General features: G+C 44.9%; 1 protein-coding gene across 1 annotated transcript in view; it reads right to left on the minus strand.

Moving 5' to 3' along the window:
• The window catches only part of SYNJ2 (synaptojanin 2), a 583,647-nt gene that overhangs the window by 319,071 nt on the left and 243,768 nt on the right, over nucleotides 1-20,808 (minus strand). Inside the window, exon 4 of the mRNA XM_085612162.1 lies at nucleotides 13,418-13,643. Within this exon, the coding sequence (XP_085468288.1) occupies nucleotides 13,418-13,643 (226 nt within the window). The remainder of the gene's footprint in view (nucleotides 1-13,417; nucleotides 13,644-20,808) is intronic.

A 20,808-nucleotide genomic window follows, 5' to 3' on the forward strand; every position in this document is an offset into this window, starting at 1 on the left:
CAAGGTTTTTAAATGCTAATTCGTAACTATAACATGTGTGAAACCTATGGTTTTTTCAGTGAATATATATATATACACGTAGTGTTGTCGGGGGCTCCTTAATAACAATGTTTCTAAACACATATATATAATTTTGTTGATACGGACAGGCAGTAATAAGCCAATAGCTCAATAATACATCAAGTTGACTTCAAACAAATCAGAAGTATGATGGAATGAAAGTAGAGCCCATCAAGCTCTGTGGGCCATCGATGAGTGGAAGTTTCCAAATGTTAGATCATGCGAATGCTGCCTATCAGTCCCCAAGGTCGAATGACAATAACTTCATGTGTATACATTGGAGTGCCAACAAAACCCAAAGCTAGATAAGGGCCATTAGATATAGGGGCACCTCGGAAAAATTCAAGGCTGGTGAGTCCTTATAGTAACAAGTCACGTGAGGTCTTGAATTTTTCCGAGGTGCCCCTATATCTAATGGCCCTTATTTAGCTTTGTTTTTTTTTGGCCCTCCAATGTATACACATGAAGTTATTTTCATTCGACCTTGGGGACTGATAGGCAGCACTCGCATGATCTAACATTTGGAAACTTCCACTCATCGATGGCCCACAGAGCTTGATGGGCTCTACTTTCATTCCATCGTACTTCTGATTTGTTTGAAGTCAACTTGATGTATTATTGAGCTATTGGCTTATTACTGCCTGTCCGTATCAACAAAATTATATATATGTGTTTAGAAACATTGTTATTAAGGAGCCCCCGACAACACTATGTGTGTATATATATATATATTCAAAGAAATTTTGGATGGGATTTTCGACTGCCTGAGGATTTGTACTTTCTGCGCCCCGAAGAAGGAACTGTTGGTCTTTAAGTCCACTCCGAAACACGCGTCGGCGCTTTTTGTCTGCCATTTTCAGTTTGACATTTTGAAAATATTGATTTTGTGATATTTGTAATAATGGTTTACCAGATGTATTGTTCTTTTCTCTTTATTTAGGTATGTTTGGTATGCATGTTGTGTCTGTGAATAGTGAGGTTGTTTTGTCTGTGTCCATTGTGTACTATGTTCTGGTGGGGCTGTTCTTGTGATTTTATGTAGAGAAATCATTGGATTTGTTATAATTGAATGTATATAGATATAACTTTTCCATAAAAAAATTATTTTGATAAAATAAATTAAGATGAAAATATGGTCTGTGGGACAATGATGTTTTCTGTTATTCTTGGATGTATCACCTATTAATTAATGAATAGGGGGAGGTGTGTTATTGTTTTGTGATTTCCCCTGCCCTCCTCTCCCTATATTTTGATACTCAGGGGCCCTCTTCGGTTTAGTAGCACCGTGCAACAAATGCCTTATTAACTGTGATTTGACTTAACACGTGACTTGTACACAAGGGGGTGGGCATGATCCACCGATTAGCGGGATATTTAAATCAGAACGCGAACAGCATGAGACCATTTACAAGTATAGCTCGGACACACAGATGCCGACAGACTAAAAACAAACGGTGAGATTGCAGTTTTGTTTTTATTCAGTTAGCTTTACCTGCTGTCCTAATAAGGAACTTGATTAGGAGCATCCCTTAACAACCCTATAAATTGCCTTTTTAGGATGTTATGTTATGGGGTATTTGTAGAGCGCACAGCTACTTCGGGGAGTGTCCCAGCGCTGTCTTGACCCCAAGACAGAGCATATGAGAGACCTAACAGCAAAACAACTCTTCTACTGTTGGAAGAGCCAGGTTTTTAAGATTCGTCTAAAGCTAAGGAGTTCTTGTTCTTGCCTAAGGGAGAGTGGCAGACTGTTCCATAGTTTCGCAGCTGACACCTGAAAGGAGCGTCGTCCTTTACATGAACGACAGAACTTTGGTACGATTGTCAGTTGCTGGGTCGATGACTGCAGGGTTCTGTAAATTGTTCATTGTAAATTCGTCATATTTATTTATTTTTTGTACATCCCTTGCTCTTGCTGTGTTTGATATTGTGTTTCTCTTGCCTGCTGTGTTTGATTCTGTGTCCTGCTATTTTTGTACGTTCTATTTTGTAACATTTCTCTCATGTAACGTAACTGGTTCTTTTGTACAGCGCTCTGACACCTTCGGGTAAAGTCCGCATAAATAAATAATAAATGGACGGTCACGTATACGGTAGTCTACGGACCCTGCACATTAAGACTTGGGACACACAACTCTCAAGCAAAATTGGGATAATCAGACTCACTTGAGATCGCCAGTTATTAATTAATAGGTATGGTAACGGCGGGTCCTATGCTTTGTCTAAAAGTGTTCCTGTTAGCCAAAGGAATAACATTGTAATGTGTTGGCCCGTTTAAAAAAAAAAAGGAACATTACGGCAGCGAGCTCATAGCCCCACATGTTAGGAATGTAATATTGGTTTGCATTTCTATCTAGTTGAGTATTTTAAAATGGAGGGACCTATTTTAGCTATCTGGTTCGCATAATAATGAAACCAATATTTTCCATAAACTGAACACTCACAACGGTACAGTGTGATGGGAGGGAGAATATCATTTTAATACACAGTGGATTGATTTTGCAACTAGGGAATATTTACCCCCTTAGAATACTTGCCACATTTGATTTGGGCGAGTTATGATCACAAAACATAAAATGTAACTTAGCTGGCACATATGTAGGAATGTATGAGTTTGAGGCAGTATGGGTATAGTGTGAATGGTATGACAGTCTGGTGAGCAATTAATAAAAGGCCTGTATGTTAAAAAGTGAATATATGTTAGTGATTTGGGGTCATTATAATCTATATGTAGGAGTGCCACAATATATTACTTGGGCTATGCGTGAATATATAGTGATGCAATGCAATTTAGTGGGAAAGCATCGATTGTCGATTGGTAATATTTGGAATTGTGAATTTTAGGTTTTTGCACACAGTGAGTAATTATTGTTTATTTATATATAGGCATCTGAAGATTGTAAAAGGAGAGACAGTCTATATCTGTCTTGATAAAGGTGGCCATTATTCTGCATAAACCACCGAAACGCGTCAACGATTGGGGTAAACTAAATCCAGCACACCGATCAGTCATCGTAATAATAATATTTGGATTATACATGTCTGGCATTTGAGGCTTTTGATCCGGATTAGTGTTTGAACCAGGAATACTTGTACTGTCGTCCTTGTGCTTGTTTCTCTCTTGTTTTAGCTTCATCTTTATTTGGAGGATATACAAAAACTATAATCCTTCTTTACTGTTTTTACATTGTGGATATGATGTACATATGATGTATATGTGATGTAATATGTGTATTTAATATTTTCTGACTTAAATATTCGTTTTTGATTTGTCTTCTGTATTAATCAACACAATATTTTTGCAAAATATGAAAGTTAATAATAATATATGTTTTTCAATGTGTTGATCCATGAACTGTGTACAACGTATAATTTTTAAATGGTTTTAAAGTTTTTGAAATAAAATATATATTTCAATTACATCCAGTGGCTGTCTTGTGGCAGTACAAATAGAGATTTAGTGATTCCTCAGATAATAGAGATGATTGGTTTATGGTATGAATGAGATGAATGTTTGATACATTATTTTAGTTACCAAAGGGGATTCATATCTTTGGTTGTAATCAATAAATCCTGTCCCTTTGGCATGTGGGGCCTCTCTCCATCTATTTGGTTGTGTAACTATTATCCAGCATTGTTATGCTCTGACTAGATTGCGAGCTGGCACAGTTCATCATTTAGTTGCCTTTCCTGACATGAAGAAACTTCCATCAGATATGAAACCCTGTCCCTGTGATGGTGTGTCCAAGCAAAGTACTTCATGCTGTTCGGTGCTTTTAATAAGAATCTTAGGAGTTATCTTAAACCAATTCTTCTTGAACAAAATATTAGAGATTATAAAAATGCATCGAGCTATCTGTTTGCACTAGGAGATCTCTATGTATGTTTTAATGTTCCTCTTTTCATAAGGGGGAGCAATACAATCTAGGAAAAGTATTAGGGATGATAATGGGAGGATGTGGGGTTGCCTTTTAAAGTGTTTTAAGCAAGTTTTTAATGATATTTTATTGTATTTGGCTAAAAAAAGAAGAACCAAATACTATAGTCCTCCTAACTGCGTTGTAGCCTCAAGCCTTCCTTATAAACTATAATGTTAAACTGACCATCCAAGCCATGGTCCTCGCACTTATGGGTAATGGAAATTGGCTACTGATGCGAAGGTCCTGCTAGTCATCCCAGACAAACGCCCACCAAGACGAAGATCTGAGGGTACATATCTGCTGCAAGATAGCATGACCGAAACATATATAATAAGGGGGGTGGTAATGACAGGTTTAGGGCTCCGATGAATCCGTTCCACAGAACCATAGACCAGCTGCAATTAGTTTAAAAAAATAGTGAGAAAGTTTAATCAAACTCATACATGTACCTCTCTGGCACAAAGTTAAAGTGCAGGTTGATATGTGTCATGTAGTGAAAAAGAAAATGTGACATATTCGCGGGCAATGCCCAATAAATGCGTTTGAAAAATTCTTCAAATTAGTCTTCCATTCTGCAGCATTTGTGTTGTCCAACACAAAGAGAAGTCAGCACAGCATACCTGATCCTTCTCCACAAGGTTGGCTTCCCATGGGCCCCCCACTCTGCATTTAACAGTACATGCATGACCTACTGAGTGAGTCACATGAACAAACTAGAATACTAAACTTGGAAAATAAACTCTGCATTTTGGCAGAAACAGAAGTTTAGGAAGCTGAGTTCGGCTCAAGCTGGAGTCACCCAGATCCAGAAATTCTTTCTCCTTGGAACCGTCCGCCTCTATAAATGGGCCAAGGATCTGGAATGCTATACCAATACCGATCTGTATAGCCAAAACTATGAAAGTGAGAACCAGCATTGGAAACTATTAACAAATGGAAACTATAGACAATTTAAAACAGTAGGCCTAAGAAAAGGAACTATAGCTCCATATAATAGGGCAGAAAAGGGTTCTGTGAATTTTAGTGACCCAAAGAGGAAATTTTTTGCTTTCAGAATAATCAAATACCTACCAACTATGGCCCGACACCTTTCCTCATTTTTGCCTCTTCACTGCCATATTTTCTTCCTCTTAAAAAATAGGGAAAATCCTACTGATACTTAAGAAAACAAACCTTTAGACCGACAAACTTTCTACCTACTGGCGCCCCATCACTATTCCTTGGGAAAACTCTCAAGAAAACAGTAACCAACTAGCTCCACTTCATCTATTTCATGAGTTTGCACTCACTTGCAGGGCACATTTCTTTATTTAATGCATTTTATCATACAGGACCAATAGGCTAAAATTCAATTGAAATATTAAAAAAGTAATTGTGGTTGGAAGTGCTAACTTAGAATTCCATCCTTCATGGTTCGATAACATGAGCGTGACTAAGCTGAACAGTAGTAATGCATACAAGTTGAGACACTAACAGACAATTCATTCTGTGGTGTGGATAAAATAAAAGGTGTAATTTGGACTGTAAAATTTAAATTCTATTTAACAACGGAGATAACCCCTAAATTGCAGGACAGCGGAGATATGAACGGAGGGCTGGCTTTGTTTTCAGAGTAAACCTGGAATAATGGTACATAGGCCAGACAAGACTGCCAAGTCAGAGGCAGCAGAAAAATACCACCACACCTGTAGAGAATGCCCATCTTCCTGCCTATTTCAGCATCTACTTTAAAATCTATACCAGAGGTTTCTTAATCTTTCAGAACGGCAAACTTTCACAAAACACCCACCTTCAACGGACATGAGGAGCGGCGATTTTTGAATGTAACTAAAGCATCATGTGGTAGAGCATTGTGATTAACAGACAGCACATTTCCCATAGAAATAGCCACTAACTTAGCACAGACGTGCAGTTTAACTGATACACCTATTTAGTACACAAATGATGTGTGGAAATCAGGTTTATGTAAATATTTTTGATTTCTCATCAACAAGTAAAGTGTCTTGATTCCTTTTGATGCTATTCAAATCTCTGTTTCCAGCACACCTCAGGATTACAAAAAATGTACTTCATTTTTGCTTTCCTAACTCCTGAACACTTATAGTTCCTTTACAGAGATTTACATTTTGTAGTGTGTGCAAAAGATGACATTCTACAGCCCTTCATTTCACACTCGCACTCCAGCAAGTCTGTCACAAAATTCTCTTTAAAAACTTTTCTCACTTGGCAATCGGAGGAAAAAATAGTAAACACCAATCCACATGTTATAAAAAAAGCAATAGTTTGTCAGAAGACTTAGCCTCACATTTGACCTCCAGATTTGAAGAATCAGCAAATGTGACCAACACAGAACTTTTATAAAATCTTTATTTAATGCTCGCACTTTCCCGACCCACTGAAAATCTGCTTGCGATCCACCAGTCGGTTGTGATCCACAGTTTTGGAAATGCTGCTTAATACAGTTTGCATCTTCCACACAACTCTGACTGGTAGGGCATGAGCACTTAGTACACAGGAGCTAATGTTTGGCTAGGGGACCAGGGTGTGTGGATACAAGTTGTCACCCACACCTGTGAAGGGTTGCAATCAAAGATGGCCATAATGGGGTCAACGAGGCAATGAAATCGGTCGATGCACAAATGAAGCTTTAAGCCTTCATCACATAGTCACTGCTATATAGATTGTGCTCTGCTTCAGATCTGCCTTTTCCAGGCCATGCAAAATGAGGAAGAAAACACTAAGAGGACTTGATAAAACAAGACTTATGATGTGTATCGAAAAGACCAGTTTATACGCAAGATAAGAGGCTGGCATGAAAAATGCACGGGCTTCCTGAAACTGGCAGTGAGGATTCACTGCCTGCTATAACACTATTATTGGTTGTAGTTTGGGTATTTTCCAATGTATTCTGGCCGCTCGCTCTCCGACACTTTTTACCTTCTCTACCACCATTTTTTAACACGTTTGACGAGTTAAGTATGGTAGGTCACCCAAGTCTTGCCGACGATCATTGATACCTGAACCACTATTCTTACTCCTATCAGCGACGTACCATTGCAGGGTTCCACAAAACTACAAGGATTTGGTTTTTGTAAAGTTCAGGATTGCATTTTTTCAATTTATATTGGTTTCTTGTTTTCTTGCATGTGGGTTAGCCTGGCGCCATTGTGGCAGGAAAACTCTATATGTTGTGTGTTGCATTCAGTTGGGAACCTGGGGACCTTAACTTTGATCCCTATAGGCGGTCAGTAGGTCAACAGAGGAGTCAGGCAGGGAAAGGTCTCTAGCAGCCAGAACACCAGATGGCTCAGTCACTCTGCGGTTGTCAACGGTGATACCATGATGAAAATTTTTATGAAAGCATGGTTACTAGGGATGTCTTACCTGAAAAAAGATGCCAACACATAATACTAACAAATAAAACTTATGGCTAAAAAGAAAATGATGTTAGATTCCTAGTCCGGTTCCTTCTCAATGTATAGTTTTTGTACAATTTTAATAGCATGGTAAACCCTACCTCTAGTTGGAATACAAGAGACTGTAAAACATGCCTCACGAGACTGCACATTAGCAATTCACAGCTTGTTTAAAATGTGCTTTTTTCAAGCCCAATCAAACACTTTTCCTTTTTGATAAAATATTACTGTTGGTCTCAGGTGAACAAAAAATGGAGTAAAGTGTTCCGGGAATCCGATAATATTGACGAATATTGGAAGCGAAGCAGGAATTTACTCTGGCTGCGTTACAAGCATTAATGCTGACACCCCAAAGCGGCCACTTCCTTTAAAGTGGATTAAAGATTTTTGAGAAATTTGCACTGCTTGAATCAGCATGAGCGAGCTGCAAGCAGGAACCAAGGGTCGGCAAGGGGGCTATTGAACAAAACAGGAAGTGGACGGCAATGTGAAAGGAAATACAGGCTGATGCCGGAAGAAGAGGGCTACTGACTCAGCATTTTAAGAGTGTAATTACAAAGCACATCTGTGACTCTGACAAATCTACATTTTCTGCTGCAAACAGGGGGGACATTAATCGCATTCATTCACGGATTAAGAAGATCCACCAGTTTTCTAATCAAAAGAGAGGAACCCAGCGCAGTTCTACTAGAAGGATTCACAGAAGAGACTTTTGGCCTTGGTGATGGCTTTAAAACACGCAATGAATTGATAAAATATTGTTCATAGAAAGAGAATATAACATTTCTATAACGTAATAAAAGACTGACTGTTGTAAAGTTCAATCTCTGAAACGGGTTGAAATATAGACCACTTAAGAAAAAGGTTTGTAACCTAACCCAAACATAGTAATGTGACGTGTACATTTTGTGTGTTTTGTTCACATTTAAATGCCGTCTTTTGGTGTTTTTTTAAATAAATGCCAAAGAAGGGTGTTGAAAATTGGGTATGACTGAAAGACAAACTTGTAAAAAGGTCTCTCGTCCACCACACTAGAGCTAATTTAGGAGAATTACGTATGTCAGGGGATATCATCCGGATACAGAGCAGTACACGGTATTATGCATTTATGATGAACAATTCACGATAAATACAGCGAAGAAACTACAAAGGTGAACATTACATAAATACCTACAGTACGAAAGTCCTTCAGTAGAAATAAAGAAAGGGCCGGCGCTGTGCTGAAAGCTAGTGCTTTTCAGCACTAGGCTGAACCCCTCAAGTCATCCATCTTTTGTACAGTGGGCATAAAAAGGGCTCTTGCAAGATTAAGTTCAAGACACATAAAAATGTGTCTTGAACTGCATTGAGTGATCTGGCTCCAACAACAGGAAAGCAGAGAGTGATTGTTAATAATTCCTAAAAAGATTGTTTTAAATACCGTTTTCCTTTCATTATTTTTTAATGTGGGTGATGTGTGAGTATTACAGACATTTTGCAGAGAAATGTTGTGTTAATGTTTCATGCCACATCCATAAAAGAAGCTTATTTTATTTAGATCGAAACAGGACCTCACACATTAGAAATAGGAGGGTGTCACAGAGATTATTTGCAGTAACATTGGTTAGCTGCTACTGTGTTATAATAATAAAAAGACATCACCATTACTGAATATTAGATGTAAACACATTTAGAATTTGGACGAGTGCGCCTGTGTGAACGAAAGGGCTGAACATGGATTCAAGGCTGTCCTGAAAAGGGGCCACCAAAATACGTTTGACCCAGGGCCCCCAAAATCCTTAAGATGTCCCCAACTATTTTAGATTTCCAGCATGGGTAGAGGTGAGCTCTTACCAGTGAATAACACACTGAGTTTAGAAGAAAGCTAGTCGAAACAACCAAAGTGTAGCTCCTCAGAACACAAGAGACTTTGAAGTGGAGTCCTATCAACAGAAAACAAGAATTTTCAAAGCAAATATGTCTGTTTTTTAAAATATACTAACACATGTAGCATTTGTTCATTAGAGTGAAATAAATGGGAAGCCAACAGGAGCAGACACAGAGAGCTACAGTTGAAAAGCAGCCTCTCAAGCAGTTCAATGCTAGCACTCAAGTGGAGATGGAAGGATGCATGCAAACAGCCAATAAGATTAGGTGAGATGACTACGTCACAGGGCGGAGCCAGGACAAGGTTGACAAAGTCTCAAACCAACGACTGGAAAAGGTTGGTTGAAGAAAGTGGTAGCATGGGGGCGACTGAAAGACTGCTCCACATATTTTGTAAGCAATAGGTACTAATACAGCGGTGCTGTCAAAAGCCAGACCTAAAAAGAAACTATAGTATATTGGCAAATGTCTGGTTACAACATGGAGTGAGTTTTGAGAAGATGTGGACATTCATGCTGTGGTTTAGATCAACGCTAGTTCTAAAGAGTTCGGAGTACTCAAGAAACTGAAATCAGGTTTAAAATGTTCACAGGAACAAACTATCTTCAAGGCTGCAACTGAGTATTTATTAGGAGATAATTAATTGAGCATGCAAATTATCACCAGGGAATAAGTTGATACTGCGATACATGCTAATATCGAGGAAAACAAAGCTACTGAGCAATAGCAAAGTAGCACATTTTATCATTCATTCTTCAATTTAGAAAAAGTGCATTTTGAAAGAAAAGATGGCTTAAGTTAAAGATACCTTCTAGATCACACTGCTTCTTACAAAGTGCCCTCTTATAATACAGCAAAAGACACACAATTGATGGACGGTATGCAGAACAAATCAAAACATTCACCCCCAGTCAAGAGATCTGGGTTAAATCCATCATTCTTTTGCTCACCATGCCACCCCAGTTTAGACCAGGCCATATGCAAATCAGTCTCGACCCTGTGCCTCATGGGAACAGTCCAGCCCGAACTGCCAAGCCAGGTCCCTCCCTGGACCAGAAACAAGCATCCTAGGACCGGTTTCAGGGTTTCACCCCTCTTCAGCCAGGATAGCTTGATTCCAGTGGCACAGTGAGCCCAGGACCCACGTCTGGGCATACCTAGCACACTTAGGGAGAGAAAACAAAAGGCACACAATAGATGGATGGAATACAGAACAAATCAAAACATTCACCCCCAGTAAAGAGATCTGGGTTAAATCCATCATTCTTTTGCTCACCATGCCACCCCAGTTTAGACCTGGCCATATGCAAATCAGTCTTGACCCTGTGCCTCATGTATGACATTGTTCTGCATTCTGCCCATCAATTGTTCTTTTTGCTCTTATAATACAGTCCATCAGCTGCCAACTGTAGTTGCAGCACACTGTTTCAGACCGATAAATGCACAGAGTGAAAATAAAAATTAACTCAGTTAAAAGCTGTTAAAAACCCAAGAAAAATAATCATACAAAATCTCACAGGTTAATTATGACCAGGAAGACAGACCGTGCTAAAAAGGAAGTGAGGAGTCAGACACATAAAACAGAAATGAGATCGGAGGGGTGACACAGGAAAAATAAAGCAGAGACACAGAGCTTTAGAGAAAGTAGAAGTTTACAAACAAATGGAGAACTTAAGAGAGCATGTTGAGGAAACAGGAAAGGATGAATCCATTTGAGTGCGTGCACTTCAAGATGATTCATCTATGGATGGAAAGAGATGTGAGGGATTACCACTGGCTTAGATATTGCAACTCAGAATTCACTCTTCCTAGCAGCTGGTTTCCTTCTTTCCCTTTCCTTAGTTACAGTACATTGTAATCTTACTCCTGCCGTGTGATCCAAGATCTTTCTACCAAAACACTCTGTTGGATACAAGTGAATTGTAAATAATGTGCATTTGCTCCTTCAGCAGCAGGGTGCAAGGTTTTTTCTCTGTCCTCCCTTATTCCCAGCTGTTCTAATAGACTGAAGGATTGAAAGTTAGATACAACCCACTTTGTATCTCAATTCTTAAAGTATTTTTCAAAATTAGATGAACAATGATTAACATTCAGATATCCTCATAAAAACAAAAAAAAACGTCAAGGGTACATTACAAAATATTGGTTCCTAGAAGGTAACAGGCTGCAGAATAAGGGAGACTTGAAATCATATAACAGATCTGTGGTGCCCAGAAGCAATATCACACTATTCAGAAGCCTTGATCACTAGATTCATACTATGACACCGCAGTGCAACTCAAGTGGCGGAGGGTATGGGTGAAAGCACCTTGGAATCATTGCTCCTCTCTCAAAGGCAGTGGTTGCTTCTCCGCTATGGCGGAGGAGCACTGCTCTTTGAGCAATGGAAAAAGGAAAAATAAAATGATAATAACGCAAAGTTATTATTATTTACTTTCTACGAAACTTAAGGAGGTTTACTGGGTTGGCGAGGCTGGGCCGTCATCAAAGCCAGCAGGGGAGGAGTGGTTGGGGCACTTAAGTGTGCATGACGGTTTGCCTGGCTGCCTGGGCTCGGCCAAACTGTCATGCGCACTTTGCATGTTTTCCACTGGCTGTATTGTTCAGCCTTTATGGAGAACATGCACAGGTTCATAGTCCCGGTCGGCGCTCAGACCAATTACAACGCTGCTGTCATGGTGTCAGCAGCATCGTGTTTGGCTTAGGGGAGCCTGTATGTGCTTCCTGCAGAATGACAAGAAAACAGAGGCGGGTGGAGGCCAGGTAAGTTATTTTATTGATTTTTCCACCCCCTGACCCATACTTTTCAGTGGCAGCCGCCACTGATCAGAAGATATTTAAGCTGCACTCAATGGAGAGGACAAGCTCTACCCACCAGTTTGAGACAGAGTGTCCTTTGAACCCAGAGGAGAGCAATTGCTGTAGGAAACCTCAGTTCATTATCCCTAACAAAAAGTTGCATCATCCCAGTAGCCGCTTAGAACGGAAGTTGAGGTTGCCACCCACCAGGCGAAGCTAGCATCTGCAGCTTTGGCCCAGCCACAGTACCTGGGCAGGGCAGACGTCCAGAGAAATCAGTGCATGCTACTAGGAAACGTACCAGCTAAAACAATTTAACTGATTTGAATTACTGCTTCTGTTTTTGCTACAGGGGACTGATATTGCAAAACTGTCCCCCAGTAACAAAAACGGCCCCCACTACTCCAAAGCCAGCCACCACCCTTCCAGCCCGCCGGGAAAACACCCAATGCCTGCTACGGCCAGTCCAACCCAGTAAAGTGCGGAAAAAAAAAACAGATCTCTATCTATGCATCGAGGATCTGGAACAACAGTCCCATATCCATGAGAACTGCCCCAACCCTTTTTCAATTTCAGAAAGATTTGAAGACACACCTTCATACTGCACAACATCATGATGCGGTAATAGACCAGACCATATTTTCTCTTAGAAGCCAGCTACCCCTCCTATCACACGTTGACTGCGTGCCTTTGAATCTGCACAGTGGTCAGCTATCTTTAGACTAGCTTCACCCTATTTATACAGCAAATCCATACAATACAGGTCTAAGGCATCGAATGCATCAAGGTTTAGGGTTCGTGCTTGTATAGAGGTGAGCGATATGGTGCATGGAAAACTGGTTACCATCTAAGGTCCATACATGTGTGGAGATGAGGTGAAGGGGGTGAGATTGGTAAAAGAGAAGTTTATATGGCAAATTTATATGTTATGGAGAAACATGGAAGAGAGGGATGTCACTGGCCTTCATTAGCGAAGAAAGGTCAGTGGTGATAGAGGAACAAAGTGTGGAGAGGTGTGGTTAATAATACATACCAGAGCACCATATTTTCATAAAGGAACTCACTCCAGAGGTGAAGTGTGTTAGCATGGGCCTAGAAGGAAATCTCGCTTGGGTTTGCAGAGCATAAGAGAACAAACAGAGGAAAATTGTGGCCAAGGAGAGAGGTCAGGCATTTATCAGAGACAAACAAAGGACTTTACTGAACTGAAACTATTTGTGGATACCAATTTAGGTCACTTCTAGACCTTATGGGCAGGATCTCGCTATGCTGTTCAATGACATCTTTCAACAGACTCCTGAAGCTGCTGCGACACACTCAATAATTTAGGAAGAATGGCTTCGCTTAGACAATTACCTGCTCGGTCTCGACAAAGTTAGACACATGTCCATCGTCGTCTGCCCCACGGATCTGAAACCTGGTCCCAGCTCTCTGGCAGCTGATGCGCGATATCAGGCAGGCCTTGGCCTTTTTGTCGGAAGCATACACCGTGCGAATTTCGACTACGCCACAGATCACTTTGAGCAGCCAGTTCGAGCAGCTCACCTGGTAGTGTTTAAAAGGGGTGTGCAGCAACTGGTTCCTGTAAAATTCAAGGAAAGATACTTTCAGTCACAGAGAACAATACGAAAAACAGCAATAATGCGAACAGTTTTGACTTTTACATTGTGGCAATGTCTTCTCGAGCTTCAGTGAGATGATAAGTTAGAAAAGGGGCATCGGTAAAGCGCACGCGCAGACCCCTCCCCTACCCCAACTCCACAGCTATAAAGGAGGACACAGGAGTGCAAGATGTCCCTGTTTCACCTGCTCCCGCCGCGCAAGATGCAGTGAGACAGGAGCAGTGCAAGGCAAGCCTCTGTCATTCAGAAATGTGCAGTCTCTGCCAGTACTTTATTTGTAAAAATAAAATAAACATTAGTGGCACGGCTCTTTTCAGGAGGCCACTGCAGCTTGCATCCCACATTGCCCCTGCGATACTGCCAATGACAGTACAAACACAGCTACTAACCATCACACTCCTACAAGTGTGGCTATTTGGACTATTCCAGGGCCCAAATCTATGAGAATGGCTTGGGCAGTAGTCAATAGTCATTTTTAATTAATATTTAAATAACAATTAAACTGTTCTTGTGGTTATCTATAAATTAGCTAGACAGCGCCATCTTGTTGGCAGACTGTCACATGCTCGAGTGTTGACAATTAAGTGCCAGTTCTTATCACCGAAAACCACCGGCTCAAATTAAGATCTGGTCTCTGCATAGAAACAGAACCATACCTTCAACAGAATAAAAACAGGTTATTGTAAAGGCAGTAGCAGTGCTGCGGCAGGTAGCTCCTTGCAGGTCAGAGAAGCACCTCCATCTCTCCTAGCGGTACAGGTGTAAGGTGGAGGTTGCAGGACAGGATCACCCTGGCAGGACTGCAGCGGTCGCTCTGTGCATTGTCAACGCAAGGGTCACTCTGTATCAGTGCTACAGGTGGGACTTGGGTTCGGGGAGAGTTGTGGAGAGATGGTGCAGCAAAAGGAAGTGATGGAGGGCGTTTGAGGATGTGACACATCTATGATAATGGTAGGAACAGGTGGTTCACACTGATAGATTGCACCCATCAAGCTGTGGCGGGTTAGGGAGCAGCTAGACTGAATCCACCTTGGCCATGCATCTATTTACCAGTATCAGACAATTCCAACAAGCTACTAGGGTCTTCTGGCTGACTTCACTTGCAAGCAGAGTTGCCAACCTAATAAGTGTTCAACATCCCTATGATCACATTACTCAACATTACTTTCACCCTGGCCATGGGTCGCTCGTTGCTTCAACTCCTACATCAACATGGCTACTTACTGTGAAGGCAGAATCAGTTTAATGCATTATCAGTTCTCCTTCCTTACAGCAATGGGCAGTGCACACGAAGAATAGGCCATGCTCTCAGCCATTACCTGCCATGTAGTAGATTTCTTAAAGGATGCCACACCAATACTTTTTGCAAGTGACACAATACTAATACAAACAAGCATTGTTAAAGCCAAAAGGCCGCCCCTTTCAGACCTATTGGCTCTGCCAATGCCTTTTGTTCTTGCTGTACAGGATAGGCATTACAAAGTTTGGCAACGATTTGTTAGCCATGCTATACAGCAATATGGTTGCTTTGCAGCAAAGCGCATTAGCCTGGACGCATCATGGCACTTTTGAAATATTATTTGTAGCCATTTGCTCCCTCATCCCCTCTCATGTGTTCTCTTTCTCCATTCCTCGTCCCCCAATCAACTCAACAAACAAATGGGGAGTGGGTTGGGGTATGAGTCAACACAGAGGGAGGGTAGGAGACAGAATAGGGGGGACAAAATAGGCAAGAGGCGATGGGTGTGCTCACGGAAACAGAGGGTAGGACCGAGAGGCTAGGGGAAACAGACAATCAGAAGGTGGGGTGAAGGGTCTGGGGCAAGCAACATGACAACTGAGGGTGGGCAGAAGGGTCTGAATGGTAAAAACCAAGACAACTGAGGGTAGCTGGGAGGGTCTGAGGTAAGCACCCAGACAACTGAGGGTGGGCAGGAGGGTCTGAGGCAAGCACCCAGACAACTGAGGGTGGGCAGGAGGGTCTGAGGCAAGCACCCAGACAACTGAGGGTGGGCAGGAGGGTCTGAGGCAAGCACCCAGACAACCGAGGGTGGGGGTATGAGGCAAGCACCTAGGCAAATGAGGGTGGGCGAGAGGGTCTGAGACAATCACCGGAGCAAATGAGGTTGGGGCAAGTAGATGGAGATAGAGGGTGGGCGGGCGGGGGGCATGCAGAGCGGAACAGAGGGCGGGTGGGAGGGGGACAAGCAGACCGGAACAGAGGGCAGGCGGGAGGGGGGGGGGGGGGACAAGCAGATGGAGAACCGAGGGTGGCGGGTGGGGGACAAGCAGACGGAGAACAGCGGGTGGCGGTTGGGGGGCAAGCAAACAGAGAACAGAGGGAGGGTGACAAGCAGACGGAGAACAGAGGGTGGAGGCCAAGGTTGCCAGATAACAGAGGGTGGCAGGTGGGGGCCAAGGTTGACAGAGAACAGTGTGGTGGCCAAGCAGAGAGAGAACAGAGGGTAGGCGTGCAGTAGTCAAGCAGAGGGAGAACAAGGGTGGGTGTGTGGTTGGAGAAAAGAGGGTGGGCGTGTGGTGGGAGAACAGAGGGTGTGCCTGTGGTGACCAACCACTGAGAGAATAGATAGGGGGGTTTGTGGTGGCCAAGCACACAGGGTGGGGCCAAGAACACAGAGAACAGAGGGTGGGTGGGCAGGTCAAGAACACAGAGACCAGAGGGTGGGTGCGAGGGTCAAGAACAGAGAGACCAGAGGGTGGATGGGCTTGTCAAAAACACGGAGAACAGAGGGTGGGTGGGGCAAGCACACAGAGAACAGAGGGTGGGTGGGCAGGGCAAGCACACGTAAAACAGAGGGTTGGTGGGCGGGGCAAGCACACGGCGAACAGAGGGTTGGTGGGTGGGGCAAGCACACGTAAAACAGAGGGTTGGTGGGCGGGGCAAGCACATGGCGAACAGAGGGTTGGTGGGCGGGGCAAGCACACGGAGAACAGAGGGTGGGTGGGCGGGGCAAGCACATGGAGAACAGAGGGTGGGTGGGTGGTGGGTGAGGCAAGCACACTGAGAACAGAGGGTGGATGGGTGAGGCAAACACACTGAGAACAGAGGGTGGGTGGGTGAGGCAAGCACACGGAGAACAGAGGGTGGGTGAGGCAAGCACACGGAGAACAGAGGGTGGTTGGATGAGGCAAGCACACTGAGAACAGAGGGTGGGTGGGTGAGGCAAGCACACGGAGAACAGAGGGTGGGTGGGTGAGGCAAGCACACGGAGAACAGAGGGTGGTTGGATGAGGCAAGCACACGGAGAACAGAGGGTGGTTGGATGAGGCAAGCACACTGAGAACAGAGGGTGGTTGGATGAGGCAAGCACACTGAGAACAGAGGGCGGGTGGGTGAGGCAAGCACACGGAGAACAGAGGGTGGGTGGGTGAGGCAAGCACACGGAGAACAGAGGGTGGGTGGATGAGGCAAGCACACGGAGAACAGAGGGTGTGTGGGTGAGGCAAGCACACGGAGAACAGAGGTTGGGTGGGTGGGGCAAGCACACGGAGAACATAGGGTGGGTGGGGCAAGCACAGGGAGAACATAGGGTGGGTGGGGCAAGCACAGGGAGAACATAGGGTGGGTGGGGCAAGCACAGGGAGAACATAGGGTGGGTGGGGCAAGCACAGGGAGAACATAGGGTGGGTGGGGCAAGCACAGGGAGAACATAGGGTGGGTGGGTGGGGCAAGCACAGGGAGAACATAGGGTGGGTGGGTGGGGCAAGCACAGGGAGAACATAGGGTGGGTGGGTGGGGCAAGCACAGGGAGAACATAGGGTGGGTGGGTGGGGCAAGCACAGGGAGAACATAGGGTGGGTGGGTGGGGCAAGCACAGGGAGAACATAGGGTGGGTGGGTGGGGCAAGCACAGGGAGAACATAGGGTGGGTGGGTGGGGCAAGCACAGGGAGAACATAGGGTGGGTGGGTGGGACAAGAACAGCGAGAACATAGGGTGGGTGGGTGGGACAAGAACAGCGAGAACATAGGGTGGGTGGGTGGGACAAGAACAGGGAGAACATAGGGTGGGTGGGTGGGACAAGAACAGGGAGAACATAGGGTGGGTGGGTGGGACAAGAACAGGGAGAACATAGGGTGGGTGGGTGGGACAAGAACAGGGAGAACATAGGGTGGGTGGGGTGGGACAAGAACAGGGAGAACATAGGGTGGGTGGGTGGGACAAGAACAGGGAGAACATAGGGTGGGTGGGTGGGACAAGAACAGGGAGAACATAGGGTGGGTGGGTGGGACAAGCACAGGGAGAACATAGGGTGGGTGGGGCAAGCACAGGGAGAACATAGGGTGGGTGGGTGGGGCAAGCACAGGGAGAACATAGGGTGGGTGGGTGGGGCAAGCACAGGGAGAACATAGGGTGGGTGGGTGGGGCAAGCACAGGGAGAACATAGGGTGGGTGGGTGTGGCAAGCACAGGGAGAACATAGGGTGGGTGGGTGGGGCAAGCACAGGGAGAACATAGGGTGGGTGGGTGGGGCAAGCACAGGGAGAACATAGGGTGGGTGGGGCAAGCACAGGGAGAACATAGGGTGGGTGGGTGGGGCAAGCACAGGGAGAACATAGGGTGGGTGGGTGGGGCAAGCACAGGGAGAACATAGGGTGGGTGGGTGGGGCAAGCACAGGGAGAACATAGGGTGGGTGGGTGGGGCAAGCACAGGGAGAACATAGGGTGGATGGGTGGGGCAAGCACACGGAGAACATAGGGTGGATGGGTGGGACAAGCACACGGAGAACATAGGGTGGGTGGGTGGGTCAAGCACACGGAGAACATAGGGTGGGTGGGTGGGGCAAGCACATGGAGAACATAGGGTGGGTGGGGCAAGCACATGGAGAACATAGGGTGGGGCAAGCACATGGAGAACATAGGGTGGGTGGGTGGGACAAGCACATGGAGAACATAGGGTGGGTGGGTGGGGCAAGCACATGGAGAACATAGGGTGGGTGGGTGGGGCAAGCACATGGAGAACATAGGGTGGGTGGGTGGGGAAAGCACATGGAGAACATTGGGTGGGTGGGTGGGGCAAGCACATGGAGAACATTGGGTGGGTGGGTGGGGCAAGCACACGGAGAACATAGGGTGGGTGGGGTAAGCACACGGAGAACATAGGGTGGGTGGGGTAAGCACACGGAGAACATAGGGTGGGTGGGGTAAGCACACGGAGAACAGAGGGTGGGTGGGTGGGGCAAGCACATGGAGAACAGAGGGTGGGTGGGTGGGGCAAGCACATGGAGAACAGAGGGTGGGTGGGTGGGGCAAGCACACGGAGAACAGAGGGTGGGTGGGTTCTGCAAGCACACGGAGCACAGAGGGTGGGTGGGTGGGCAAGCACACAGAGAACAGAGGGTGAGTGGGTGGGGCAAGCCCACAGAGAACAGAGGGTGGGTGGGTGGGGCAAGCCCACAGAGAACAGAGGGTGGGTGGGTGGGGCAAGCACACAGAGAACAGTGTGTAGCAAGCACACAGAGAACATGCAAGCACACGGAGAACAGAGGGTGCTCGGGGAAAGCACATGGAGAACAAAAGGTGGGTGGGCAAGCACATGGAGAAGAGAAGGTGGGTGGGCAAGCACATGGAGAACAGATTGGGCAAGCACATGGAGAACAGAAGGTCCAAGCACATGGAGAACAGAAGGTAGGTTGGGTGGGCAAGCACATGGAAAACAGAAGGTAGGTGGGTGGGTGGGTGGGCAAGCACATGGAGAACAGAAGGTGGGAGGGTGGGTGGGCAAGCACATGGAGAACAGAAGGTGGGAGGGTGGGTGGGCAAGCACATGGAGAACAGAAGGTGGGTGGGTGGGTGGGCAAGCACATGGAGAACAGAGGGTGGGTGAGGCAAGCACTTGAAGAACAGAGGGTGGGAGGGTGTGGCAAGCGTATGAAGAACAGAGGGTGGGAGGGTGGGGCAAGCGCATGAAGAACAGAGGATGGGAGGGCGGGGCAAGCGCATGAAGAACAGAGGGTGGGAGGGCGGGATAAGCACATGAAGAACAGAAGGTGGGAATGTAGGACAAGCACACGAAGAACAGAGGTTGGGTCGGCGGGGCAACAAACAGAGAAACTCAAGAGCAACTGAAGGTTGGTAGGAGGGTGGGCCTGGGGAAGCACACAGACAATGAAGGGTGGGTAGTAGTGAAAAGGGGGAGGAACACGGAGATGGGAGAAGTAGATGAGGAAGATAGCTGGAAACCAATGCACTCTCGTAGAGTGCTTAAACAAAAAGAAAAAAGTAACGCCTGAAAAACAGGCAGTGGAAGGACACAGTAAGGAGTTCATGCTCCAGGCAAGGGGCAAACACATGAAGTGGAAGGAAAACCTAGATAATCTGACGAATTAGAAGCAAGCAAATTTTAATGACAATGAAGCACAGCAGTTGTAAGTAATGGGCGGGCTCTAAGCTCAAAGTAAGGTAGCAAAATGTCTCACAGGAGACAGTAAATGCACTGTCTGAGGTGAAACCTAAAACAAGGAAGGGATAAAATAATAAGTCATTCAATGGCTGTCATGTTTGTAGTAAGCATGACTGTTTACCTTAAAATCATGTGGGACAAAGCAGTAGCCAGAAAAAATACTCCCCACTTTGAACCAAAGCTCTTATGGCACCAAGCAGGCAAAACAAGTCATTGCAACCATCTCCAGATAAGCTTGCTTGTCTCTTCCATCCAAGCACCTATCCCTTTAGATTTTCAACTACCTGCTGATATCTAACACTTCATTTTTACATTGCATCATCCATTCAATCTGTCATCCACCATTTAGTCTGTCACCATACCATCAGTGCTTCCGCTCACCCATCCATATCCAAACCTATCCATTTATGTGTCCATTCCTCCATCCACTCAGTCATCCATCATTTCACTAATCCATCCCCCTTTCATCCACCCATTCACCATTTAATCCTTTCACTCAGCCATTCTACCATTCACTTATACATTCACCATTTGACCCATCTATTCATCCACCCATCCATGATCCATTTACTCGCTCATCCATTCACCCTTTCACTTATCCATCCGGTCACCATTTATCCATGTACCCAACCTTTCACTCATCCATCCATCCTCCCTTTCACTAATCCACCCTTACATCTACCCTTTTACTCTATCCATGCAC

The sequence above is a fragment of the Triturus cristatus genome, chromosome 6 (genome assembly GCF_964204655.1).
Source record: "Triturus cristatus chromosome 6, aTriCri1.1, whole genome shotgun sequence".
Classification (NCBI taxonomy): domain Eukaryota; kingdom Metazoa; phylum Chordata; class Amphibia; order Caudata; family Salamandridae; genus Triturus; species Triturus cristatus.